At 65.5% G+C, this 26,207-nt stretch overlaps 1 protein-coding gene across 40 annotated transcripts in view; it reads left to right on the forward strand.

Annotated features, from left to right (window-relative positions):
- The window catches only part of PLEC (plectin), a 60,492-nt gene extending 35,207 nt beyond the window's left edge, over nucleotides 1-25,285 (forward strand). For 9 of the 40 annotated variants that reach the window (XM_035276851.3, XM_035276852.3, XM_035276860.3 and 6 more), the window contains 33 exons: nucleotides 2,188-2,249; nucleotides 2,450-2,464; nucleotides 2,619-2,708; nucleotides 3,078-3,113; nucleotides 3,624-3,701; nucleotides 3,795-3,887; nucleotides 4,830-4,996; nucleotides 5,512-5,627; nucleotides 5,706-5,812; nucleotides 5,893-6,012; nucleotides 6,092-6,187; nucleotides 6,375-6,502; nucleotides 6,726-6,819; nucleotides 7,448-7,602; nucleotides 7,687-7,996; nucleotides 8,074-8,151; nucleotides 8,224-8,385; nucleotides 8,546-8,650; nucleotides 8,852-8,947; nucleotides 9,228-9,353; nucleotides 10,142-10,294; nucleotides 10,382-10,536; nucleotides 10,616-10,742; nucleotides 10,831-11,014; nucleotides 11,089-11,246; nucleotides 11,382-11,560; nucleotides 12,454-12,592; nucleotides 12,678-13,034; nucleotides 13,115-13,198; nucleotides 13,365-13,469; nucleotides 13,559-13,657; nucleotides 14,521-17,901; nucleotides 18,015-25,285. In XM_035276851.3, the coding sequence (XP_035132742.3) occupies nucleotides 2,188-2,249; nucleotides 2,450-2,464; nucleotides 2,619-2,708; nucleotides 3,078-3,113; nucleotides 3,624-3,701; nucleotides 3,795-3,887; nucleotides 4,830-4,996; nucleotides 5,512-5,627; nucleotides 5,706-5,812; nucleotides 5,893-6,012; nucleotides 6,092-6,187; nucleotides 6,375-6,502; nucleotides 6,726-6,819; nucleotides 7,448-7,602; nucleotides 7,687-7,996; nucleotides 8,074-8,151; nucleotides 8,224-8,385; nucleotides 8,546-8,650; nucleotides 8,852-8,947; nucleotides 9,228-9,353; nucleotides 10,142-10,294; nucleotides 10,382-10,536; nucleotides 10,616-10,742; nucleotides 10,831-11,014; nucleotides 11,089-11,246; nucleotides 11,382-11,560; nucleotides 12,454-12,592; nucleotides 12,678-13,034; nucleotides 13,115-13,198; nucleotides 13,365-13,469; nucleotides 13,559-13,657; nucleotides 14,521-17,901; nucleotides 18,015-24,233 (13,574 nt within the window). In that variant the 3' untranslated portion in view covers nucleotides 24,234-25,285. Of the gene's footprint in view, nucleotides 1-1,243; nucleotides 1,504-2,187; nucleotides 2,250-2,449; nucleotides 2,465-2,618; nucleotides 2,709-3,077; nucleotides 3,114-3,623; nucleotides 3,702-3,794; nucleotides 3,888-4,829; nucleotides 4,997-5,511; nucleotides 5,628-5,705; nucleotides 5,813-5,892; nucleotides 6,013-6,091; nucleotides 6,188-6,374; nucleotides 6,503-6,725; nucleotides 6,820-7,447; nucleotides 7,603-7,686; nucleotides 7,997-8,073; nucleotides 8,152-8,223; nucleotides 8,386-8,545; nucleotides 8,651-8,851; nucleotides 8,948-9,227; nucleotides 9,354-10,141; nucleotides 10,295-10,381; nucleotides 10,537-10,615; nucleotides 10,743-10,830; nucleotides 11,015-11,088; nucleotides 11,247-11,381; nucleotides 11,561-12,453; nucleotides 12,593-12,677; nucleotides 13,035-13,114; nucleotides 13,199-13,364; nucleotides 13,470-13,558; nucleotides 13,658-14,520; nucleotides 17,902-18,014 lie in introns of those variants that run through there. The other 31 variants (XM_035276854.3, XM_035276862.3, XM_035276867.3 and 28 more) reach the window with 11 other exon arrangements.
- Nucleotides 25,286-26,207: the final 922 nt, after the last annotated feature.

The following is a 26,207-nucleotide window of genomic DNA, read 5'->3' on the forward strand; positions in this document are numbered from 1 at the left end:
GGGACGGATGTAAGACGTGGCAGAGTCCTGGGGGCTGGCTGTGTCCCTTGGCTTGGGGTGGGTTTCCCATCTGGGGGACTTGGGCACCCCCATTGTGGGGGTTCTGGTGCCCCTCACGGCCTCAGGGTCAGTAGGAATGGGGTGGGGTGAGCTCTTCCCAGAACCGAGGCCGTGCAGCTCCCAGCTGGACCGAATCAGCCTGATGTGGGCCTGAACATTCTTGCGGTTGGAGCAGCACATTCTTTCCTATGGCGGTTGGGTGGGCTGGGCAGGCCCAGAAGCTGGCCAGAGGCAGCTCCGCCCTGGACCCCAGGGAGCCAGAGGCCCCAACTAGCACAGGCCCTTTTCCCTTTACAGCTGAGGCTGGGTCCCTCGAGCCCCACCCAGATGCAAACAGCATCCCCTACCCCTGGGGTCACCCAGGTCCTGCCCCAGGTGTGGCTTCCCTTCTGTGAGTCACTGGCCTGGGACCCCTCCCCATCCCTGACTCATTGGCTGGGCCCCTCCTGGGGCTTCCCGCTGCTCCATCCCCCCACAAAGCCCGGCCCCCATGAGTCAGCCCTCAGCTACGTGCCTCCGGCCTGAGGTGTGCTGCCAGTCTGCCTGTGCCAGGGTGGGCTCCTGAGGCAGGCAGTGCTCCAGGACGTGCTGGGGGGCAGCTTGGGAGGGGCCAGGCCTGGTGTGGGACCCCAGTGGCCCTGGGGCAGGAGCCTGGTGGGCACATGGAGTAGGGTGTGGTCCCAGCTTCCCTTTGTGCAGGTCTGTGAGGAGGTACGATGCTGGAGCTACCAGAGCAGATGGGCAGCAGGCCCCCTCCCCTAGCCAGGTGGAGGCTTCCTGAGTCCACCCCGGCGGGGTGGGTGGGCAGAGGCTGAAGCAGGGCCTAGAGGGAACTCTAAAGAGAGGCGTGGCCTCGGGGCCCCTCCCGGGGGAGCCCCTCCCACTGTTGTGGGGGGTCCTTCTGGGTGGCCGTGGGGATGGCCTGTGGGCCTTTACTGTCCTGGCACCAGTTAGCGTGCAGTGAAGGGCCAGGTCCCCTGTACCCCCAGGTCCCCCTAGGGGGCTGCAGTGGGCAGGATGGGTGAGGAAACTCCGGTTTCCTGTTTCTGGTGGGCCGAGGGCGTGACCATGGGGGAGGGGCTCCTTGCTTCTTCCCGCCGGGACACTCCCCTCCCTGGCGGTGTGGGGTGGGGCCCCGGGGGCGGGCCAGCCTCTCGGGGAGTACAGCAGTCAGGGAGTGGCCACACCGACTCCAGCTCTGAGCTGAGCCTGTGCCGATTGAGCGTCTTGTAGGGCCGATAGCCTTCAGCTGCCTGTGTGCCACGCGGGGCTGCCCAGAGCACTGTGCCTGAGGCTGAGGGTCCGGGTGACGAAGGTGTGGGGGCGGCACCATGTCTCAGTACCAGCTCCGCGTGCCTGAGCCTGAAGGCCTGGGCCGAAAGAGAACCAGCTCGGAGGACAACCTGTACCTGGCTGTGCTCAGGGCCTCTGAGGGCAAGAAAGGTAGCGGGGGTTCCCCTCCGGCACCCCCGCCAGGCAGGGCGGGTCCCTGTAGGAGGAAGGCCACTTCCTGTGGCAGGAAGCCTTGGCACCGGGTGGAGGGCTGTCTTAGAGATGAGGGTCGGGGGTGAGCCATCTCTACCCAACATGGAGGAGCCTGACTAGCTTCCACAAGGCTAGTGGGGGCCTCCAAGCCTCAGGTGTAGGGCCTGGGCGGTGGAGGGACTCTGTGTTCTGGAAAGGGCCTGCTGCCCATCAGGACGCACAGCTTCCCTTTCAATACCCGCGGGCCCTGGCCCTGGCCCTGGCCCTGCCACACCCCTACTTGGGTCTCAGTCTGGGGGGGTGGGGGGAGTGCAGGATGGGACTTGTGTGTGCTGTGGGCTCAGGGTGTGGCCCAGGACCCTCCTGTCTCCTCTGGGGAACAGTTGGGGGTGGGGTGGCTGCACCTGGCTGTGCGTGAACCCCGTCTGGACTGAGACTGCTGGGTCCCGGGCACCTGGGTCTCTGCTGTCCTGGCTGGGCTGTGGTGAGGGTGCCTGGGGCTCCGTGTGTGATCTGAGGGGGGCTTTGGGGCTCCCCTGAGGTGAGACCTGGCCAGACAGGCTGCTGTGTCTGCATGGTGGTCACCTGTGGGCTCCCAGGGCTTCTCCCAGGCCCCAGGTCAGCTGGTCTTGTCTCCCCCAGATGAGCGGGACCGTGTGCAGAAGAAAACCTTCACCAAGTGGGTCAACAAGCACCTCATCAAGGTTGGTGGCACATGCTCGTGTGTGTCACAGGGGCTGAGGCTGTGGGTGGCACTGAGGGAGGGTGGCCCCTGCCGCCCAAGGCTGTCCTCACGCTGCCTGCGCACTCATCTTTCATCTCTGAAACCTGTTATTTTCTGTCTTCTTTCTTCGCACGCCTGCTCCTGTCTCTCTCTTCCTCTTCCTCTGGTCTCCCTTTGCAGCATTGGAGGGCAGAGGTAGGTGCCTCCAAGGGGCAGGGCCGTGTTCTGTGGGCTCCTGGGGGACTCAGCTCCCGCCTCCTTCCCTCTGGGACCAGCACTCACTCTGTGAATGGGCCTATTGGTGGCTCTGGGGGACCTGTGGCCACCCCAGCTGCTGCTGTCCCCACAGGCACAGAGGCACATCAGTGACCTGTATGAAGACCTCCGCGATGGCCACAATCTCATCTCCCTGCTGGAGGTCCTCTCGGGGGACAGCCTGGTATGTGTGCCTCTGCCCCATCCGGGCCCTGCCTGCCCCCACCTGGATACCCCTGTCTGCCCTCCCTCCTTGGGGCCTCTTTGGCCACCCACCCTGGGGAGAAGTCAGGTCATCCCTCCTGACTTCTCCCTGGGACAGCCTGGCCTTGTCCCCGGCAGTGTCTCCGGCCCAGGCTGCTGGGCAGCACAGCCAAGGGCCTGGCCTAGGAGTGGCTGCACCCCTCTACCTCGGTGCTCTGGGCCTTGCTGCCCTCCGCTTTGGGTCCCTGACACAGTAACCTCATGCTCTGCTCTGCTTTGGTTTCTCTGCTGCTTGGACTCTGAACCTTGACCTCTGCCCTTTACCCTTTGCCCTGCCCTGGCTGGGCAGCCGAGGGAGCGGGACGTAACCAGGAGCTCACGCCTGGTGAGTGGCTGTGACTGCCGGCCGCAGCGGCACGGGAGCTCCCCAAGACCGTGGAGCCCAGCTCTCTGGGGGCTAGAGGCCCATTGGCTGAGCCCTGCCAGGCTCTTGGGTGGGCAGGTGGTTGGGTGTCAAGCTGCCTGCCCACCGTGCTGCCCAGAGCTGGCCTGGGACCCACCAGCAGCTGCTGAGGCTGCCGCTGCTGGGTAGGAGGAACCCCCCTTTAGTGCCACTGCCCTCCACACCAGGCTTCCTGGCTATTGTCTCCTCCCACCCCTTCCTTCCTTCCCTCAGCCTGGATCGCTGGACTTCCCGAGCCCCTGCTGGGCCTGGCCTGGCCCCTGGGCCGGTGGCCTCCCTTTCCCTGTAGGGGAGGGTGAACCTGGGATGAGGGTGGCTATTTGCCCACTGGGGAAGACCCTTGGCTTAGTCACTGTGGTGCTTTTGTGGGTGCTGAGGGTAGAACCTGGGAGCTCCAACTCCATTGTGGGTGCTGACTGTGCCTCCCCACAGCCCCGGGAGAAGGGGAGGATGCGTTTCCACAAGCTGCAGAATGTCCAGATTGCCCTGGACTACCTCCGGCACCGCCAGGTAAGGCTGCCTCCCTGGCCCTGGGCCCCACCCAGACCCCTCACCAAGCCAGCCCTGCCCCATGGGCCGTGACTGAGAGCCCCTCGCTCACAGGTGAAGCTGGTGAACATCAGGAACGATGATATTGCCGACGGCAACCCCAAGCTGACCCTTGGCCTCATCTGGACAATCATTCTGCACTTCCAGGTAGAACAGCTGCCCCCAGGCCCCCCACCTGCAGGAGTTTCTAGGGTAGCCTGGGCTCCTAGTTTCTAGGGTGGCAGGCGGATCCGCTTTCTGGCTGGGGTGTGGCCTGGGAGGTGGCTGGCACCGTAGGTATGGTGGCACCTGGGCGCCTTCCTGCCAGCTGCAGCCCTGGACTGGATCTATAGCCTGAGGGCGCAGGTCTCTCACTACTACGGCTGCCTATCCTTGCCCTCTGGCCCTGCGGGGCAGGGCCTGGAGCCTCCCTATGGAGGAATGCGGTCCAGTGCCTGCCCTGGGGAGGCTTCTGCAGCAGCACAAGCTGCACGGGCTGACTCACCCGCTGCTTGTCCTGGCCTCACAGGAAACCGCAAATCTGGGAGCCGGGCAGGCAGAGCCTGGTGCTGGCATGGCAGCTGAGTCACACAGGCTGGCAGGATGACAGGCAACTAGGGATAGGCGGGCAGACCCTGGCCTGAGCATGGCCCTGGGTACAGAGCCAGGCTGCCACAGGCCTCACCTGCCAGCCTGCAACTAGTGATGGAGCTTGACCCCCAGTCTTTTCAGACCCGGGGGTTCTAGGCCAGCTTTGGGGGTACATGGTTGCTCCTCTTGTGCCTACTGTCCTTCCACTCTGGTCCATGCCAGCCCTGGAGGTGTAGGGTGGAGCCTAACCCTCTCCAGCTAGCGGAGCGGGCACCTGCTCTGTGGTGGCAGCTGCCCCTGGCTGGAGTGGTTGGACTTGTGGCCCCAAGGCATGGCTGGTCCCAGCAGCTTCCCAACAGAGAAGGGCCCTGAAGCCCAGTGCTGCTTTGGCTGGCTTGGCGGCCCTGCACACTCACCCTGGGTGCTAAGCTGCCCCTGCCCTCGAGCACGTGGTTGTGGGCACAGGGCAGGCCTGGCAGCTGTGGCTGAGCTGTGGCCTCCTGTCCTCTGTGGGGGTAGATCTCAGACATCCAGGTGAGCGGGCAGTCAGAGGACATGACGGCCAAGGAGAAGCTGCTGCTGTGGTCGCAGCGCATGGTGGAGGGGTACCAGGGCCTGCGTTGTGACAACTTCACCTCCAGCTGGAGAGATGGCCGCCTCTTCAACGCCATCATCCACCGGCACAAGTACATGACCCTGGGGGGAGGGGGCTGGGGGTTGGGGGCACCCCCACAGTGCCTCCACTAGGCAACTTCAGACACGTTGGGGCAGGGAGTGGGGTAGAAGGAACAGGGTGAGTGCCAGCAGGCTGCCTCGGGTTGCTGGAGTTCAACAGGGCCCAGCCCCACCCTGGTGCCCTTTAGAAGCACCACGGCTTTCTCGAGGCTGGAGGGCCTGTGGGCTGCTGGTCCTCACAGCTAGAAGTGTGTACCCATTGTGGATGCCTCTGGAGGGGCCTGGTGGGCAGGGTAGCTGCAGGGAGCCCCAGCTGCCCGGCACCCTCTGCTCTGCATAGTCCTGTACTGTGCCCCTGGGCTCCTGGGTGTGGGGGTGGCATGGTGATTTCAGCTCTGCCCATGTGGCAGGGTGACTGTGGGAGATCCATGGTTGCTGGGATGTGTAGGGAGCTGGGCTGTGCACCCGCCTGTGTGGTGCAGCTGGTCTTGTCTGGCCCACCTGACGAGCCACCTGATTGTCCCAGGCCCATGCTGATCGACATGAACAAAGTGTACCGGCAAACCAACCTGGAGAACCTGGACCAGGCCTTCTCCGTGGCGGAGCGGGACTTGGGAGTCACTCGACTCTTGGACCCTGAGGGTATGTCTGTGTGGCCCCCCTCCTCGCCCCTCCCCACTACTTGCCCCAGAGCCCTCCCTGAGCTGCCCTTCCCTGTAGATGTGGACGTCCCTCAGCCCGACGAGAAGTCCATCATCACCTACGTCTCGTCCCTGTACGACGCCATGCCCCGCGTGCCGGACGTGCAGGATGGGGTGAGGGCCAACGTGAGTGGGGGCCCAAAGGGCAGTGGGCTTGGGCCTGGATGCCCCGACGGCCCTTGACAGCTGCCCGCACCCACCTGCAGGAGCTGCAGCTGCGCTGGCAGGAGTACCGGGAGCTGGTGCTGCTGCTGCTGCAGTGGATTCGGCACCACACCGCCACCTTTGAGGAGCGCAGGTTCCCCTCCAGCTTTGAGGAGATCGAGGTGGGCTGGGCATGCGGGGAGGGGTGCTGGGCCTACCCTAAGGGCCGGGTGTGGTTGCTGACACCCTTGTTCCCCGCAGATACTGTGGTGTCAGTTTTTGAAGTTTAAAGAGATGGAGCTCCCAGCCAAGGAGGCTGACAAGAACCGCTCCAAGGGCATCTACCAGTCCCTGGAGGTGAGTGTGGCCCCGGGAGGCGCGGGTGCTGTCCCGGAACCCCAGGCCTGAAAGACTCTTCCAGAGCCCAACCTGGCCCTGCCTTTGGGACCAGGGCTGTCCCAGGTCTGGTGGGCTGAGGTCTGAGAGCCCAGCACCCCGCCCCCTGTCCCCTGCATGTTGGTCCTGAGCTTGGCCCTGTCCGCAGGGAGCGGTGCAAGCAGGCCAGCTCAAGGTGCCCCCTGGCTACCACCCGTTGGACGTGGAGAAGGAGTGGGGCAAGCTGCACGTGGCCATCCTGGAGCGGGAGAAGCAGCTCCGCAGCGAGTTTGAGAGGTGGGTGGGGCCCTGTGGTGGCAGGGGAACCACCCGAGGGTGAGTCACTGCCTGGGGAGGAAACCCCCCCCAGCCCGCCCCTGGTGGGGGAACCCGAGCTCCCACTCGCCTCAGGACAGTGGGCCACAGGCAGGGAGGCCAGAGCAGGAGGCAAGCTGCAGCCTGTGGCCCGGGCTGTGCCAGACCCGGCTGACGAGGCCCCTTCCCTATGCTTCTCCCGCAGGCTGGAGTGTCTTCAGCGCATCGTGAGCAAACTGCAGATGGAGGCGGGGCTGTGTGAGGAGCAGCTCAACCAGGCCGACGCCCTGCTGCAGTCGGTGAGGGGGTGGGGGCAGGCCTAGGGAGGGAGGCCGGAGGAGCCTGCCTCGCCCTGCAGCCAGAAAGCCAGGAGGGGGCTGTCCCCTGGGCTCCTGGGGCAGGAGCAGGGCGGGGCATGTGGTGGGGAATCCAGGCCTGAGCTCCTCCCTCCTGGTGTGCAGCCAACTCTCACTGCCTGCTTTGGGCAGAGTTGATTTCTGGCCACTGGGCAGGACCCAGAGTGGCTGCCTTGCCCCCTGCCAGGCCCCCTCCCCCACAGCGGTTTAGCGTTGGGGAGCGGTGGGGAGAGGACCCGGCCCTATACCGGGTATAGGATGCGCAGGAGGATGGAGTCCACACTGTGTTACAGGAGGAATTGGTTTCCTGGGGTGGGTGATGAAGGATGAAGCCTGGGACCCCAAGGATATGGGTCATGGGGTCTCAGTTCATGGACTGAGCAGAAATACCCTGGAGTTGGTCCCAATCCCAGAAGGTTGGCAGGAGGATGTGTGAGGTGGCCGGCGGCGGGGGGGGAAGGGGCAGTGGTCCACTGAGTCTGGGGAAGCAGGTGAGGGTGGCTGCCTTGGCCAGGGCCCCTGTGAGGTCAGGGGTCAGCTGGGCTTCAAGTCACAGGCGACGACCTTGCAGGATGTCCGGCTGCTGGCCGCAGGCAAAGTGCCGCAGCGGGCGGGAGAGGTCGAGCGGGACCTGGACAAGGCGGACGGCATGATCAGGCTGCTGTTCAACGACGTGCAGACCCTCAAGGACGGACGGCACCCGCAGGGCGAGCAGATGTACCGCAGGTGGGGCCCGCCCCCCACTCCCTGGCACCCAGTTCCTCCGGCCCCAGGCCTGCTGATGCTTACCTGAGTCCTCTGCTGCCCCAGGGTATACCGTCTGCACGAGCGTCTGGTAGCCATCCGCACCGAGTACAACCTCCGGCTGAAGGCAGGCGTGGCTGCCCCTGCAGTCCAGGTGACCCAGGTGACTCTGCAGAGGCGCCCCGAGCCGGAGGACTCCACCCTACGCTACCTGCAAGACCTCCTGGCCTGGGTGGAGGAGAACCAGCACCGTGTGGATGGTGCTGAGTGGGGCGTGGACCTGCCCAGTGTGGAGGCGCAGCTGGGCAGCCACCGAGGCCTGCACCAGTCCATCGAAGAATTCCGGGCCAAGATCGAGCGGGCACGGAGTGACGAGGTCGGTGGCACTGTGCGATGGACGGCGGGGTGGGCCGGGCCCAGACCCCACAGGCTCACCTGTCTCATCTGCGGCAGGGCCAGCTCTCCCCCGCCACTCGGGGCGCCTACCGTGACTGCCTGGGTCGGCTGGACCTGCAGTATGCCAAGCTGCTGGTGAGTGGGGCAGGACTGGCTGGGGGAGGTGGGTAGGCCACGGCCTGCTGACATGCACTCTTCCACCCACAGAACTCCTCCAAGGCCCGCCTCAGGTCCCTGGAGAGCCTACACAGCTTCGTGGCAGCTGCCACGAAGGAGCTGATGTGGCTGAACGAGAAAGAGGAGGAGGAGGTGGGCTTCGACTGGAGTGACCGCAACACCAACATGACCGCCAAGAAGGACAGCTACTCGGTGAGGGTGGCTTGGCGCCCCTGAACCCATAGACCCTCCCCACCTGTGCCCTGGTCGTCCCCCATGGCAGAGACCAGCAGAGCCCTGGGTCGAGTTTGCTGGGTGCTGGGCAGAGTCAGGTGTGGCCAGCTGGACCTGAGACCCTTTGCCCTGGTGCCAGGCCCTGATGAGGGAGCTGGAGCTGAAGGAGAAGAAGATCAAGGAGCTCCAGAGTGCCGGGGACCGGCTGCTGCGGGAGGACCACCCGGCCAGGCCCACGGTGGAGGTGGGCCAAGGGCGCCTGCAGGGCTCCCTGGGTAGGGGTGGGGCTGTGGGGGGCCTGCAGGGCTCCCTGGGTAGGGGTGGGGCTGTGGGGGGCCTGCAGGGCTCCCTGGGTAGGGGTGGGGCTGTGGGGGCCACGCTGGGCCCCCAGGTGGGACGGGGGACAGGGTGTGGTGGGGCCTGACAAGGACCTGGGGTCCTGCAGTCTTTCCAGGCAGCCCTGCAGACGCAGTGGAGCTGGATGTTACAGCTGTGCTGCTGCATCGAGGCACACCTGAAGGAGAATGCCGCCTACTTTCAGGTAAGAACCAGAGCTTCCCTGCCCACTGTGCCTCCGTGGCAGCCTTGGAGCTCCTGGACCCCTCGTTAGAGGTGCAGCTCTGACTAGAAGTCCCTCTGTCTGCAGACATTGCCAGCTGCTGCCTGCAGGCCAACTGGGCCTTGGACAGGGTGCTCCCCAGGCCTCTTGGGTGCCTCGCCACTCCTTCCTCAGTGCCCCCCCCTTGGGCCTGCCCTGGGGCATATGTCAGCTGGGGCTCTGGTCCCTGGTATCCCGGCGTGACCCCTTCCCATTGCCCCAGTTCTTCTCAGACGTGCGGGAGGCCGAGGAGCAGTTGCAGAAGCTGCAGGAGACGCTGCGCAGGAAGTACAGCTGTGACCGCTCCATCACTGTCACTCGGCTGGAGGACCTGCTGCAGGATGCACAGGTGAGGGACAGGGTGTATAGGTGCTCGTCCAGAGAGGCTGGCCTGGAGTCTGGGCTGCATGGGTACTCTGGAGACCGGGGTGGGGGGGGTGGGCAACTGGAGGAGCCAGCAGGGGTGTGGAGGTCAGCCGAGAGGGGAATGAGACAGGGTGTGGGGAGCCAAGAGGCAGGTGGTCTGAGCTGGGGCCACCCCCACCTTCGCAGCCACAGAGGAAGCAGAAGTCTTAAGTCAGCCACTGTCACCAGTCCGTTTGCTATAGAAGGGGCACCAGTAGTTTGGCCTGAGACCTGGAGTGGGCAGAGGGGAGCTGGGCTTTGTGCTCTGCGAGCAGGGGTAGGGTCACCTAGGAGGGCGGGCGCACAGTGGGGAGTGACAGGGAAGAGGGACCGGAGGCTGGAATGGCCTTTGAGGTCAGCAGGGCTGGGCCTGGGAGAGTGCCTGGTCCCCGCAGAGGGGTGGGATGGCATGGGAGGAAGCAGTGACCTTCTGCAGCCCACAGGGTAGGGATGAGCAGCGAGGACATTATAGGTGTCAGAGCGTAGCTGGCAGGCTGTGGCGGATGATGTGGGTGAGAGGAGGGCACCCTGTCTGCGTCGGGAAGGAGTGAGGGCACGTGGGTCTGCTTGGGGCTAAGTCCGAGGCCTGTCCCACTTACACCTCCTGCCTCCAAAGGCTGCCTCTCTGGGAGCATCAAGAGGGCCCCACAGACCTGGTCCCGGGGGCTGGGGGGCCTGGGGCAGGCCTGTGGGTCTCTGTGGCCCTCATCTGGATGCTACCCTCCCCCACAGGACGAGAAGGAACAGCTGAATGAATACAAGGGGCACCTCTCAGGCCTGGCCAAGCGGGCCAAGGCCATCGTGCAGCTGAAGCCCCGCCACCCAGCTTACCCCGTGCGGGGCCGCGTGCCCCTGCTGGCTGTGTGCGACTATAAGCAGGTGGAGGTGAGGGTGGGCCCAGGCTTCAGTGGGGGTGGGGGTGCCAAGCAGGGCACAGTGTGGCCATGTCCTCACCGACTCTGCTTGTCTCAGGTGACCGTGCACAAGGGTGATGAGTGCCAGCTGGTGGGCCCTGCACAGCCATCCCACTGGAAGGTGCTCAGCAGCACCGGCAGCGAGGCCGCCGTGCCCTCTGTGTGCTTCCTGGTGCCCCCGCCCAACCAGGAGGCTCAGGAGGCTGTCACCAGGTGGGTGGCGGGGGCTCAGCAGCTGGGGTGGGCGGTGGACGGGGCATGGGCGAAGCTGACTGTGGCCCTGACCCATCAGGCTGGAGGCCCAGCACCAGGCCCTGGTCACGCTGTGGCACCAGCTGCATGTGGACATGAAGAGCCTTCTGGCCTGGCAGAGCCTTCGCCGTGATGTGCAGCTCATCCGCTCCTGGTCCCTGGCCACGGTACGCCTGCCCCCCGGCCAGGGACTCTCTGGGTGGGAGGAGAGGAGGGGTGTTCTTCAGGGTGCTCAGCCCCACCTGCTTCCCCCAGTTCCGCACCTTGAAGCCAGAGGAGCAGCGCCAAGCCCTGCACAGCCTGGAGCTGCATTACCAGGCCTTCCTGCGGGACAGCCAGGACGCCGGTGGCTTCGGGCCCGAGGACCGGCTGGTGGCCGAGCGAGAGTACGGCTCCTGCAGCCACCACTACCAGCAGCTGCTGCAGAGCCTGGAGCAGGGTAGGGGGCGCGGCAGGGCTGGCGGGTCGGGCTGGCACGAGGCGGGCAGTGGAGTGACCTGGAAGTGTTCCCAGGCGCACAGGAGGAATCTCGCTGCCAGCGCTGCATCTCGGAGCTCAAAGACATCCGGCTGCAGCTGGAGGCCTGCGAGACGCGCACTGTGCACCGCCTGCGGCTGCCCCTGGACAAAGAGCCGGCACGGGAGTGTGCCCAGCGCATTGCGGAGCAGCAGGCAGGCGCCTCCCTACCCCGTCCAGTCCCGTCCCTCTCCCCGCCCCTCCTCCTGGCCTCCCCTTCCTCGGCCCAAGGGGTGCTGTGTGCTGCACCTGCCCAGTGGTGAGTGCGTTCCCACTCCCTGTCTCTGCAGAAGGCGCAGGCAGAGGTGGAGGGGTTGGGCAAGGGGGTCGCCCGGCTCTCTGCCGAGGCTGAGAAGGTCCTGGCCCTGCCAGAGCCATCGCCTGCGGCCCCCACGCTGCGTTCGGAGCTGGAGCTGACGCTGGGCAAGCTGGAGCAGGTCCGCAGCCTGTCTGCCATCTACCTGGAGAAGTGAGTGCACCTGGCCACAGGCGAGGGGCTAGGGTGGGCTTGGGGGGGGGGTGCTGGGGTGGGCGAGGGCTCTGACCTCGAGGGAGAGTCAGGAGGGAATGACGGCAGTGAGTTGGGGGCTGTTCAGAGATATGGCCAGGAAGTGGCAGGACCAGGCCAGGGTGGCGGCCGCAGAGGTGGTGAGAAGAGTTCAGGTCTGAACACGCTTCAGCAGTGGCAGCCAGGGGGACTTCCTGATGATCAGATTCGGGTGTGGGGAAGAGAGGAGCGGAGGTGCGCAGGGGCTGCTGAGTTCGGTGGCCAGGCTGTGGATCCACTCTCAGTGGCACAGGGAGAAATCCCGCACCTGCCTCTCATCCATCCTGTTCCTGGCCTGCACTTAAGGGCCTCTGCATTTACTTCTAGTGTGTTATGTCATAGTCTTAGTCTCCTGCTGTCTTGTAAACCGCACGTCCACCCCGTCCACCCTTCACAAAGAGCAACGCCATCATGGGGCCATCACTGTCTGCCACATGGTGCCATTTCCACCCTGGTGTCTCCTTCACCCAGTCTTGGGCTGCGAGGGCTGAGAACTACGCTTCCAGGCTATATCTCTGAACCAGGACACCGCTGTGATCCCGCCAGTGGGCTCTGCCTGTCTCGGGGCCTTGGGGTCTGCCAATTCTGGCTGGCACAGCCCCTGTGCCCTCTTCAGGCTTGAAGCCTGAGGGGACTTATGTTGCAGGGGCTCCCAACCTCCTTCTCCCTGAAGCCTGTGACCACAGGGCCAGCCGACCCCAGGGTTGGGTCTGGACTTGGCAGGCGGTACCCGGGCTCGCTATGACTCGGGTTCCATCCCCTTGGCCTGTTTGTCGAGCCTTGTGTCTTGGCCCTGAGCCCTGCTTTCCCGCCAGGCTCAAGACCATCAGCCTGGTGATCCGCAGCACGCAGGGGGCGGAGGAGGTGCTCAGGGCCCACGAGGAACAGCTCAAGGAGGCCCAGGCTGTGCCGGCCACTCTCCCGGAGCTCGAGGCCACCAAGGCCTCTCTGAAGGTATCGTTTTGGGGCTTGGATCTCTGGAGGGTGGGGGTACTGTGGGTCCAGCTGAAGCCACATATGACCCTCCTGTCCCCAACAGAAGCTGCGGGCCCAGGCTGAGGCACAGCAGCCCGTGTTCGACGCCCTGCGGGATGAGCTGCGGGGGGCGCAGGAGGTGGGGGAGCGACTGCAGCAGCGGCATGGCGAGCGGGATGTGGAGGTGGAGCGCTGGCGGGAGCGGGTCGCCCAGCTGCTTGAGCGCTGGCAGGCCATTCTGGCCCAGACCGACGTGCGGCAGCGAGAGCTCGAGCAGCTGGGTCGCCAGCTGCGTTACTACCGCGAGAGTGCAGACCCGCTGGGCGCTTGGCTGCAGGACGCCAGGCAGCGGCAGGAGCAGATCCAGGCTGTGCCGCTGGCCGACAGTCGGGCTGTGCAGGAGCAGCTGCAGCAGGAGAAGGTGGGCCTGGGTCAGTGGGGATGGGGATGGGGTGGCCAGGCGTGCCCTGTGGCTGCCATGCTGACCTCACCGTCCCCTAGGCCCTGCTGGAGGAGATTGAGCGCCATGGCGAGAAGGTCGAGGAGTGCCAGAAGTTTGCGAAACAGTACATCAACGCCATCAAGGTGAGGCCCAGCCACTGCGCCAGACCCTGAGTCCAGGACTATTGCCTGGGTGGCGGGTGTTCCCTGAGCCTGGGCCATGCCATGGAAAGCCCGTGTGAGAGTTCGTGGGCTGGGCAGGGGCCACCAGAGGGCAGAGCTGGTGGCTGACCATGGTGTGTTCCCACAGGACTATGAACTCCAGCTGGTCACATACAAGGCGCAGCTTGAGCCGGTGGCCTCCCCAGCCAAGAAGCCCAAGGTCCAGTCCGGGTCGGAGAGTGTCATCCAGGAGGTAGGGTGGGGCTGAGCCTCACTGGGAGAAGGGCTGGCGGGCCTCCGAGTCACGGCTCTCGCAGGGCTGACCCCGACTGTACCCCGCAGTACGTGGACCTGCGCACACGCTACAGCGAGCTGACCACGCTCACGAGCCAGTACATCAAGTTCATCAGCGAGACTCTGCGGCGCATGGAGGAGGAGGAGGTGTGGCCCTTCGGGTGGAAGCCGGGTGGGGGGGTCCATCTCTCCACCTGTTACCCCCCACACGCAGCCAGAGGAGCAGCCTGAGGCTATTTCTTGTTGCCCTCCCCACTCCCCCCAGTGCTGCCAGCACCCCCTGCCCCCAGCTCAGCCTACCCCACTGTGGCCTGCCCCTAGCCTGGAGGCTGTGCTGCTCCCATGCAGTGGCTGGCACTGCCTCTTCTCCCTGTGAGCATCCCCCCCAGCAGCCTAGTGGGCGTCCTGTGTGCTCTTCCTCTGCGTTCAGCCCTTAGGTGCGGGAAGTCGGGGGTGGCGGGTTGTGGGGCCAGGGAGGGGAGTTCCAAGGCACCCACCTTTTGGCTCCTCCTCACCTCATGCGTGGCCCTGAATCTCCTTTGAGCTGGCTCGGGTCTGCACTGCTGTCTCCACGCTGGCCGCCTCGCCCCACCCTGCCCCACACAGGCTTCCCACCCAGGTTGGGAGAGGGCTTCGGTGATGGGAGCCAGGCCCCCTGGTGTCCAGCAGAGCTCAGGCAGGGCTGCGTGCTGGGTGTGGCTTGCAGGTTCCGAGCTCCGGCTTTGCTCTCTCTCTCTCCCTGTCCGTCTGTGTCCATTGCCTGTCTGCGGGAAGCGGGAGGACGCCTGGGCCTCCTTCCCCAGCTGGTGAGCACAGTGGAGCTGGCTGCGCTCGCTGCCCGAGTGCCCTGGGCAGGTGCACGCTGTCTCTTCTGCCAGGCTGGGGCCTCTATCTTCCCTGAACCCTGCTCCGCGCTGAGTGAACTATGCCAGTGTGTGCCCTGTGGGCGCTGGTGCCTGCCCCTGCTCACGCTCTCTCTGCTTCTCTTCTTCTCTCTGCTGTGGCCACAGAGGCTGGCTGAGCAGCAGCGGGCAGAGGAGCGTGAGCGGCTGGCAGAGGTGGAGGCCGCGCTGGAGAAGCAGCGGCAGCTGGCCGAGGCGCATGCCCAGGCAAAGGCACAGGCGGAGCGGGAGGCGAAGGAGCTGCAGCAACGCATGCAGGAGGAGGTGGTGCGGCGGGAGGAAGCCGCGGTGGATGCGCAGCAGCAGAAGCGCAGCATCCAGGAGGAGCTGCAGCAGTTGCGGCAGAGCTCGGAGGCAGAGATCCAGGCCAAGGCCCGACAGGCAGAGGCGGCAGAGCGTAGCCGGCTGCGCATTGAGGAGGAGATCCGCGTGGTACGCCTGCAGCTGGAGGCCACTGAGCGCCAGCGTGGTGGGGCTGAGGGAGAGCTGCAGGCGCTGCGTGAGCGGGCAGAGGAGGCTGAGGCGCAGAAGCGGCAGGCGCAGGAGGAGGCTGAGCGCTTGCGGCGGCAGGTACAGGACGAGAGCCAGCGTAAGCGGCAGGCGGAGGCAGAGCTGGCCCTGCGCGTGAAGGCTGAGGCCGAGGCGGCACGTGAGAAGCAGCGGGCCCTGCAGTCGCTGGAGGAGCTGCGGCTGCAAGCGGAGGAGGCAGAACGGCGGCTGCGGCAGGCCGAGGTGGAGCGAGCGCGACAGGTGCAGGTGGCCCTGGAGACGGCGCAGCGCAGCGCAGAGGCAGAGCTGCAGAGCAAACGCGCCTCCTTTGCAGAGAAGACGGCACAGCTGGAGCGCTCCCTGCAAGAGGAGCACGTGGCAGTAGCGCAGCTGCGGGAGGAGGCCGAGCGGCGGGCACAGCAGCAGGCCGAGGCCGAGCGCGCGCGTGAGGAGGCGGAGCGGGAGCTGGAGCGCTGGCAGCTCAAGGCCAATGAGGCGCTCCGGCTGCGGCTGCAGGCGGAGGAGGTGGCGCAGCAGAAGAGCCTGGCACAGGCTGAGGCCGAGAAGCAGAAGGAAGAGGCGGAGCGCGAGGCGCGCCGGCGCGGGAAGGCGGAGGAGCAGGCTGTGCGGCAGCGGGAGCTGGCCGAGCAAGAGCTGGAGAAGCAGCGGCAGCTGGCGGAAGGCACTGCGCAGCAGCGGCTGGCGGCGGAGCAGGAGCTGATCCGGCTGCGGGCGGAGACGGAGCAGGGGGAGCAGCAACGGCTGCTGCTGGAGGAGGAGCTGACCCGGCTGCAGCGTGAGGCGGCCGCGGCCACGCAGAAACGACAGGAGCTGGAAGCAGAGCTGGCCAAGGTGCGAGCCGAGATGGAGGTGTTGCTGGCCAGCAAGGCGAGGGCTGAGGAGGAGTCGCGCTGCACCAGCGAGAAGTCCAAGCAGAGGCTGGAGGCCGAGGCCGGCCGGTTCCGCGAGCTGGCGGAGGAGGCTGCCCGCCTGCGCGCCCTGGCGGAGGAAGCCAAGCGGCAGCGGCAGCTGGCCGAGGAAGACGCAGCGCGGCAGCGGGCCGAGGCGGAGCGGGTGCTTGCAGAGAAGCTGGCCGCCATCAGCGAGGCCACGCGGCTTAAGACGGAGGCAGAGATCGCGCTCAAGGAGAAGGAGGCAGAGAATGAGCGGCTGCGGCGGCTGGCGGAGGACGAGGCCTTCCAGCGGCGGCGGCTGGAGGAGCAGGCGGCGCAGCACAAGGCCGATATTGAGGAGCGCCTGGCCCAGCTGCGCAAGGCGTCAGAGAGCGAGCTGGAGCGGCAGAAGGGGCTGGTGGAGGACACTCTGCGGCAGCGGCGGCAGGTGGAGGAGGAGATCCTGGCGCTGAAGGCGAGCTTTGAGAAGGCGGCTGCCGGCAAGGCGGAGCTGGAGCTGGAGCTGGGGCGCATCCGCAGCAATGCGGAGGACACGTTGCGCAGCAAGGAGCAGGCTGAGCAGGAGGCCGCCCGGCAGCGACAGCTGGCGGCAGAGGAGGAGCAGCGGCGCCGTGAGGCCGAGGAGCGCGTGCAGAAGAGCCTGGCAGCCGAGGAGGAGGCCGCACGGCAGCGGAAGGCAGCGCTGGAGGAGGTTGAGCGTCTGAAAGCCAAGGTGGAGGAGGCGCGGCGCCTGCGGGAGCGAGCGGAGCAGGAGTCTACTCGGCAGCTGCAGCTGGCCCAGGAGGCCGCCCAGAAGCGGCTGCAGGCAGAGGAGAAGGCGCACGCCTTCGCAGTGCAGCAGAAGGAGCAGGAGCTGCAGGAGACCCTGCAGCAGGAGCAGAGCATGCTGGACCGGCTGCGCAGTGAGGCGGAGGCGGCCCGGCGGGCGGCTGAGGAGGCGGAGGAGGCCCGGGTGCAGGCCGAGCGCGAGGCTGCACAGTCCCGGCGGCAGGTGGAAGAGGCCGAGCGGCTGAAGCAGTCCGCAGAAGAGCAGGCGCAGGCCCAGGCTCAGGCACAGGCGGCCGCAGAGAAGCTGCGCAAGGAGGCTGAGCAGGAGGCCACGCGGCGGGCACAGGCGGAGCAGGCGGCCCTGCGGCAGAAGCAGGCTGCCGACGCAGAGATGGAGAAGCACAAGAAGTTTGCCGAGCAGACCCTGCGGCAGAAGGCACAGGTGGAGCAGGAGCTGACCACCCTGCGGCTGCAGCTGGAGGAGACTGACCATCAGAAGAACCTGCTGGACGAAGAGCTGCAGCGGCTGAAGGCAGAAGCCACGGAGGCTGCACGCCAGCGCAGCCAGGTGGAGGAGGAGCTCTTCTCAGTGCGAGTGCAGATGGAGGAGCTGAGCAAGCTCAAGGCACGCATTGAGGCCGAGAACCGGGCGCTCATCTTGCGCGACAAAGACAACACGCAGCGCTTTCTGCAGGAGGAGGCCGAGAAGATGAAACAGGTGGCGGAAGAGGCTGCAAGGCTGAGTGTGGCGGCCCAGGAGGCTGCACGGCTACGGCAGCTGGCAGAGGAGGACCTGGCACAGCAGCGGGCCTTGGCAGAGAAGATGCTCAAGGAGAAGATGCAGGCGGTGCAGGAGGCCACGCGGCTCAAGGCCGAGGCAGAGCTGCTCCAGCAGCAGAAGGAGCTTGCACAGGAGCAGGCGCGGCGGCTGCAGGAGGACAAGGAGCAGATGGCGCAGCAGCTAGCACAGGAGACGCAGGGCTTCCAGCGGACGCTGGAGGCAGAGCGGCAGCGGCAGCTGGAGATGACTGCTGAGGCCGAGCGCCTAAAGCTGCGCGTGGCTGAGATGAGCCGGGCCCAGGCCCGTGCAGAGGAGGATGCCCAGCGCTTCCGGAAGCAGGCGGAGGAGATCGGTGAGAAGCTGCACCGCACAGAGCTCGCCACGCAGGAGAAGGTGACGCTGGTGCAGACACTGGAGATCCAGCGACAGCAGAGCGACCACGATGCCGAGCGCCTGCGGGAGGCCATCGCCGAGCTGGAGCGCGAGAAGGAGAAGCTCCAGCAGGAGGCCAAACTGCTGCAGCTGAAGTCGGAGGAGGTACCGCCCCTCTCCATGCGACGGGCGGGAGGGCCCGGGATCTGCTCTGGTTGGAGGTGGGTGGTGGGTGCTCCTGCGCCGCAGGTCCCTGATCACACTCTCTTCTTCCGCAGATGCAGACGGTGCAGCAGGAACAGCTGCTGCAGGAGACACAGGCCCTGCAGCAGAGCTTCCTCTCCGAGAAGGACAGCCTGCTGCAGCGGGAGCACTTCATCGAGCAGGAGAAGGCCAAGCTGGAGCAGCTTTTCCAAGACGAGGTGGCGAAGGCACAGCAGCTGCGTGAAGAGCAGCAGCGGCAGCAGCAGCAAATGGAGCAAGAAAGGCAGCAGCTGGTCGCCAGCATGGAAGAGGCGCTGCGGCGGCAGCGTGAGGCAGAGGAGGGCGTGCGGCGCAAGCAGGAGGAGCTGCAGCGACTGGAGCAACAGCGGCGTCAGCAGGAGGAGCTGCTGGCTGAGGAGAACCAGAGGCTGCGTGAGCAGTTGCAGCGCCTGGAGGAGGAGCACCGGGCCGCCCTGGCACACTCAGAGGAGGTCACTGCCTTGCAGGTTGCTGCCACAAAGACCCTGCCTAATGGCCAGGACGCACTTGATGGGCCTGCAGTAGAGGCGGAGCCCAAGCACAGCTTCGACGGCCTGCGGCGGAAGGTGCCAGCCCAGAGGCTGCAGGAGGCAGGCATCCTGAGTGCGGAGGAGCTGCATCGGCTGGCACAGGGCCACACCACAGTGCACGAGCTCGCACGGCGGGAAGATGTACGTCACTATCTTCAGGGCAGCAGCAGTATTGCAGGGCTGATGCTGAAGCCCACCAATGAGAAGCTGAGCATCTATTCAGCCCTGCAGAGGCAGCTGTTGAGCCCTGGCACGGCCCTCATCCTGCTGGAGGCGCAGGCAGCCTCAGGCTTCCTGCTGGACCCTGTGCAGAACCGGCGGCTGACTGTCAACGAGGCTGTGAAGGAGGGCGTGGTGGGCCCCGAGCTACACCACAAGCTGCTGTCGGCCGAGCGTGCCGTCACCGGCTACACCGACCCCTACACTGGGCAGCCCATCTCCCTCTTCCAGGCCATGCAGAAGGGCCTCATCGTGCGGGAGCACGGCATCCGCCTGCTGGAGGCCCAGATCGCCACGGGCGGTGTCATCGACCCCGTGCACAGCCACCGCGTGCCTGTGGACGTGGCCTACCAGCGTGGCTACTTTGACGAGGAGATGAACCGCATCCTGGCGGACCCCAGTGATGACACCAAGGGCTTCTTCGACCCCAACACGCACGAGAACCTCACGTACCTACAGCTACTGGAGCGCTGCGTGGAGGACCCCGAGACAGGCCTGCGCCTTCTACCACTCACAGATAAGGCTGCCAAGGGAGGGGAGCTCGTCTACACAGACTTGGAGGCCCGAGACGTCTTTGAGAAGGCCACCGTCTCCGCACCGTTTGGCAAGTTCCAGGGCAAGACTGTGACCATCTGGGAGATCATCAACTCCGAATACTTCACAGCGGAGCAGCGGCGGGACCTGCTGCGGCAGTTCCGCACGGGCCGGATCACGGTGGAGAAGATCATCAAGATCATCATCACGGTGGTGGAGGAGCAGGAGCAGAAGGGCCAGCTCTGCTTCGAGGGTTTGCGCAGCCTGGTGCCAGCTGCCGAGCTGCTGGAGAGCAGTGTCATCAACCGTGAGCTCTACCACCAGCTGCAGCGGGGTGAGCGCTCTGTGCGAGAGGTGGCCGAGGTGGATGCTGTGCGGCGGGCCCTGCGGGGTGCCGGCATCATTGCGGGTGTGTGGCTGGAGGAGGCGGGGCAGAAGCTGAGCCTCTATGACGCTCTGAAGAAAGATCTGCTGCCCTCCGACATGGCTGTGGCCCTGTTGGAGGCCCAGGCTGGCACCGGGCACATCATTGACCCCTCCACCAGCGCCCGGCTGACTGTGGATGAGGCGGTGCGTGCCGGCCTGGTGGGCCCTGAGCTTCACGAGAAGTTGCTGTCAGCCGAGAAGGCTGTGACGGGGTACAGGGACCCTTACACAGGGCAGAGTGTCTCCCTGTTCCAGGCCCTGAAGAAGGGCCTTATTCCCCGGGAGCAGGGCCTGCGCCTCTTGGACGCCCAGCTGTCCACGGGCGGCGTCGTGGATCCCAGCAAGAGTCACCGTGTACCAATGGATGTCGCCTGTGCCCGAGGCTGCCTGGATGAGGAGACCAGCAGGGCCCTGTCAGCACCCAGGGTTGACACCAAGGCCTACCGTAACCCCAGCACAGGGGAGCCGGTCACCTACAATGAGCTCCAGCAGCGGTGCCGGCCCGACCAGCTGACCGGGCTCAGCCTGTTGCCGCTCTCGGAGAAGGCCGCTCGGGCCCGGCAGGAGGAGCTCTACTCGGAGCTGCAGGCCCGCGAGACCTTTGAGAAGACCCCAGTCGAGGTCCCCGTGGGTGGCTTCAAGGGCAGGACGGTGTCAGTGTGGGAGCTCATCAGCTCTGAGTACTTCACGGCGGAGCAGCGGCAGGAGCTGCTGCGTCAGTTCCGCACAGGGAAGGTCACCGTGGAGAAGGTCATCAAGATCCTCATCACCATCGTGGAGGAAGTGGAGACGCAGCGGCAGGAGAGGCTGTCCTTCAGTGGCCTCCGTGCCCCTGTGCCAGCCAGCGAGCTCCTGGCTTCCGGGGTCCTCAGCAGAGCCCAGTTTGAGCAGCTCAAGGATGGCAAGACCACGGTCAAGGACCTCTCGGAGCTGGGCTCTGTGCAGACGCTGCTGCAGGGCAGTGGCTGCCTCGCTGGCATCTACCTGGAGGAAGCCAAGGAGAAGGTGTCCATCTACGAGGCCATGCGCCGGGGCCTGCTGAGACCCAGCACAGCCGCGCTCCTGTTGGAGGCGCAGGCGGCCACTGGCTTCCTGGTGGACCCTGTGCGGAACCAGCGCCTATACGTCCACGAGGCCGTAAAGGCGGGTGTGGTGGGCCCTGAGCTGCATGAGCAGCTGCTGTCGGCCGAGAAGGCTGTGACCGGCTATAGAGATCCCTACTCGGGCAGCACCATCTCCCTCTTCCAGGCCATGCAGAAGGGCCTGGTCCTCCGGCAGCACGGCATCCGCCTGCTGGAGGCCCAGATTGCCACGGGTGGCATCATCGACCCCGTGCACAGCCACCGTGTGCCCGTGGACGTGGCCTACCAGCGTGGCTACTTCGACCAGGAGATGAACCGCGTCCTGGCAGACCCCAGCGACGACACCAAGGGCTTCTTCGACCCCAACACGCATGAGAACCTCACGTACCGGCAGCTACTGGAGCGCTGTGTGGAGGACCCCGAGACGGGCCTGCGCCTCTTGCCATTGAAAGGGGCGGAGAAGGCCGAGGTGGTGGAGACCACGCAGGTATACACCGAGGAGGAGACACGAAGGGCATTCGAGGAGACACAGATCGACATTCCTGGCGGCGGCAGCCACGGCGGCTCCACCATGTCCCTGTGGGAGGTGATGCAGTCGGACCTGATCCCCAAGGAGCAGCGCGCCCAGCTGATGGCTGACTTCCAGGCCGGCCGGGTGACCAAGGAGCGTATGATCATCATCATTATCGAGATCATCGAGAAAACAGAGATCATCCGCCAGCAGGGCCTGGCCTCCTATGACTACGTGCGCCGCCGCCTCACGGCCGAGGACCTATACGAGGCTCGGATCATCTCTCTCGAGACCTACAACCTGCTCCGGGAGGGCACCAGGAGCCTCCGCGAGGTCCTCGAGGCGGAGTCCGCCTGGCGCTACCTCTATGGCACCGGTTGTGTGGCCGGTGTCTTTCTGCCAGGCTCCAGGCAGACACTGAGCATCTACCAGGCCCTGAAGAAAGGGCTGCTCAGTGCCGAGGTAGCCCGCCTGCTGCTGGAGGCACAGGCAGCCACGGGCTTCCTGCTGGACCCGGTGAAGGGCGAGCGGCTGACCGTGGATGAGGCTGTGCGGAAGGGCCTGGTGGGGCCTGAGCTGCACGACCGCCTGCTCTCAGCGGAGCGGGCGGTCACTGGCTACCGCGACCCCTACACCGAGCAGACCATCTCACTCTTCCAGGCCATGAAGAAGGATCTGATCCCTGCTGAGGAGGCCCTGCGGCTGCTGGATGCCCAGCTGGCCACCGGCGGCATCGTGGACCCCCGCCTGGGCTTCCACCTCCCGCTGGAGGTGGCTTACCAGCGTGGCTACCTCAACAAGGACACGCATGACCAGCTGTCAGAGCCCAGCGAGGTGCGCAGCTACGTGGACCCGTCCACTGACGAGCGCCTCAGCTACACACAGCTGCTCAAGCGGTGCCGCCGTGACGACAGCACCGGCCAGCTGCTCCTGCCACTGTCAGACGCCCACAAGCTGACCTTCCGCGGCCTGCGGAAGCAGATCACTGTGGAGGAGCTGGTACGCTCGCAGGTCATGGACGAGGCCACGGCGCTGCAGCTGCGGGAGGGCCTGACTTCCATCGAGGAGGTCACCAAGAACCTGCAGAAGTTCCTGGAAGGTACCAGCTGCATCGCTGGCGTCTTCGTGGATGCCACCAAGGAGCGGCTCTCAGTGTACCAGGCCATGAAGAAGGGCATCATTCGCCCTGGCACAGCCTTTGAGCTGCTGGAGGCGCAGGCGGCCACCGGTTACGTGATTGACCCCATCAAGGGACTGAAGCTGACAGTGGAGGAGGCTGTGCGCATGGGCATCGTGGGCCCTGAGTTCAAGGACAAGCTGCTGTCAGCTGAGCGCGCCGTCACCGGCTACAAGGACCCCTACTCTGGGAAGCTCATCTCCCTCTTCCAGGCCATGAAGAAGGGTCTGATCCTGAAGGACCATGGCATCCGCCTGCTGGAGGCCCAGATCGCCACGGGTGGCATCATCGACCCCGAGGAGAGCCACCGGCTGCCCGTGGAGGTGGCTTACAAGCGCGGCCTCTTCGACGAGGAGATGAACGAGATCCTGACCGACCCCTCGGACGACACCAAGGGCTTCTTTGACCCCAACACGGAGGAGAACCTCACCTACCTGCAGCTGATGGAGCGCTGCATCACCGACCCCCAGACGGGCCTGTGCCTCCTGCCGCTGAAGGAGAAGAAGCGGGAACGGAAGACGTCCTCCAAGTCCTCCGTGCGCAAGCGCCGCGTGGTCATCGTGGACCCCGAGACGGGCAAGGAGATGTCGGTGTACGAGGCCTACCGCAAGGGCCTCATCGACCACCAGACCTACCTGGAGCTGTCGGAGCAGGAGTGCGAGTGGGAGGAGATCACCATCTCCTCCTCGGACGGCGTGGTCAAGTCCATGATTATCGACCGCCGCTCCGGCCGCCAGTACGACATCGACGACGCCATCACCAAGAACCTCATCGACCGCTCAGCACTGGACCAGTACCGCGCAGGCACGCTTTCCATCACAGAGTTCGCCGACATGCTCTCGGGCAACGCCAGCGGCTTCCGCTCCCGTTCCTCTTCCGTGGGCTCCTCCTCCTCCTACCCCATCAGCCCTGCCGTCTCCAGGCCCCAGCTGGCCTCCTGGTCGGACCCCACCGAGGAGACGGGCCCCGTGGCCGGCATCCTGGACACAGAGACTCTAGAGAAGGTGTCCATCACTGAGGCCATGCACCGCAGCCTGGTGGACAACATCACGGGGCAGCGGCTGCTGGAGGCACAGGCCTGCACCGGGGGCATCATCGACCCCAGCACCGGTGAGCGCTTCCCCGTCACTGACGCTGTCAACAAGGGCCTGGTGGACAAGATCATGGTGGACCGCATCAACCTGGCTCAGAAGGCCTTCTGCGGCTTTGAGGACCCACGCACCAAGACCAAGATGTCAGCCGCCCAGGCCCTGAGGAAGGGCTGGCTCTACTACGAGGCCGGCCAGCGCTTCCTGGAGGTGCAGTACCTGACCGGTGGCCTGATTGAGCCTGACACGCCGGGCCGGGTGTCCCTGGACGAGGCCCTACAGCGGGGCACGGTGGACGCCCGCACGGCACAGAAGCTGCGTGACGTGGGCGCCTACTCCAAGTACCTCACCTGCCCCAAGACCAAGCTCAAGATCTCTTACAAGGACGCGCTGGACCGCAGCATGGTGGAGGAGGGCACGGGGCTGCGGCTGCTGGAGGCGGCCGCGCAGTCCAGCAAGGGCTACTACAGCCCGTACAGCGTCAGCGGCTCTGGCTCCACTGCTGGCTCCCGTGCCGGCTCCCGCACCGGCTCCCGGGCCGGCTCCCGCCGTGGCAGCTTTGATGCCACTGGCTCCGGCTTCTCCATGACCTTCTCTTCATCCTCCTACTCCTCCTCAGGCTACGGCCGCCGCTACGCCTCGGGGTCCTCAGCCTCCCTGGGGGGCCCTGAGTCTGCCGTGGCCTGAGCCTGCCTGCACCCTCCCGCTCTGCATGCGGCCCGGCTCCCGCCGAGTTGCTGGGGTCGCTTTCAACGCTTAAAGGTGTCTTCCTCCCAAGTGGTGCCTAAAGTTTAACCAAAAAAACCAGACTAATATATTAATATATATCTGCTGTCCAGACAGCCTGTATCTTGGGGGACAGGGCTGGCCCAGCCCTGCTGGCCACCTCACCCCCTCGGGTCTCCTCACTCCCTTCTACCTGCCACTCACACAGCCAGGTGCCTTGGAGGGTCCCAAGCTGGGCCCCAGCCCACTCTCCTATCTTCCCAGGGTCGCCCGCCTGCCAGTCCTAGCTGCACAGGGCAGCTGGGCTCAGTCCCGTCAGTAGAGGGCCCTCAGCCTCTCAGGGCTTGAGCCTGGCTGGCATTTCTGTCCCGGTGTTTCTAGCGCTGGCCTACATGGTGGGTCTTCCTGGGGACAGGGGGCCCCAGTCTACCCAGAGAAGCCCCTTCCCCATGGGAAGACGAGGTCCTGCCTGCAGAGCCAGCAGGCCCGGCCCCCACAGCACCGTCTGATCTCTGCTTTCCAGCTCACTCCCACACTCACTCCTGAGAGCCCTGGCCTCCGGCTTCAGCCCTCCAGCCTCTGTTCCCTAGTAAGTGCCTTCCATGTCTGCCTCTCACCCCAGACTCCCAGGACCCAGACCCAGGGGGAGATGGATGTTGCAGCTGGCATGGCTGGGAGCTGCAAACCTGTCCTCCTGGTGGGCCCAGGGCCCCTCCAGCTTGTGGAGCGCCCACGCTGGGGTGCTGCCTGCCCATCTCTCTCCCAGGGAGCCCCAACCCCCTTTGGGCCCAGGGACGCCGGCCGGCTCTGTGCTGACCCTCCCATTCCACCCAGCCCTGGCCTCAGCAGCGACCACTCCTGCCTCCACTCTCCGAGCTTTGCATGTTCCACTAACCCTGGGCGGGCGGCAGGTGGAGGTGTCAGGCTATTGGTGCCTCTGCAAGGGCAGAACACTAACCTGACCTGGGTGGGGCCTTGCGGCATCCACCCCCAATAAAAGCAGTTCCAACCTTCCCGTGCATCCTGCCTTGTGTTTTTTTTCTTGGGGTCCGGTGTGTGTCAGGGATGGGAGACACTGCAGCCCCAGGCCCCAGGCTCTGAGCTCAGCCACTGCGGTCGGGCCAGGGACCAATGTCTGTGCAGCAGAGAGCAGGTGCTGGCAGGAGGGCAGCCGGGAGACCCTGGGCAGAGGGTGCAGTGTGGGGCAGGGTGGCGGCTGCACTGAGGCTGGGCCTCTTGGGGCCTCCTGCTGGTCAGGCACTGACGGTCCTCCAGCCCCACTCCTGGCTCATGTCTCCTCATCTGAGGCGGGGTCTGGCATGCTCCCATGTCAGTCACTGGCTCCAGCCCCCTGGCTCCCAGAGAGGGTGCCACATGGCCCCTGGTCATTTGGTTCCTGCTGGCCGGGCAGCCCTCCAGAGAAGGGGCCATGGGCAGTGGGCGGAGTCTGAGGGCCTCACCACAGTCTATGCTGTGTCTCTCTGCCCCGTGCCCCTCACATTCCGGAATTCCACCTGGACCAGCCTCTCCAGGCTTCCAATTGGTGGCAGTTTTGGGGAAGACTTAGGGGAAGACTTAGGGGAAGAGGAAAGTGGGGCCAGGGCCAACCCCAGCCCGCAGCAGCTGCTGGCCCAGGCTTAGCTGATACTCACCTCTTTCTTATTTCAGGAAGAGTCTTGCTCTGTCACCCGGGCTGGAGTGCAGTGTCGTGATCTCGACTCACTGCAGCCTCCACTACTCGAGTTTCAAATGATTCTCCTGCCTCAGCCTCCCGAGTAGCTGGGATTACAGGTGTGCACCACCACACCCAGCTAATTTTTATATTTTTAGTAGAGATGGGGCTTCTCTAAAGTTCGAGATGGCCAGGCTGGTCTTGAACTCCTGACCTCAAGTGATCCTCCCCGCTTTGGCTCCCAAAGTTCTGGGATTACAGGC

The sequence above is a fragment of the Callithrix jacchus genome, chromosome 16 (assembly GCF_049354715.1).
Source record: "Callithrix jacchus isolate 240 chromosome 16, calJac240_pri, whole genome shotgun sequence".
Taxonomy (NCBI): domain Eukaryota; kingdom Metazoa; phylum Chordata; class Mammalia; order Primates; family Cebidae; genus Callithrix; species Callithrix jacchus.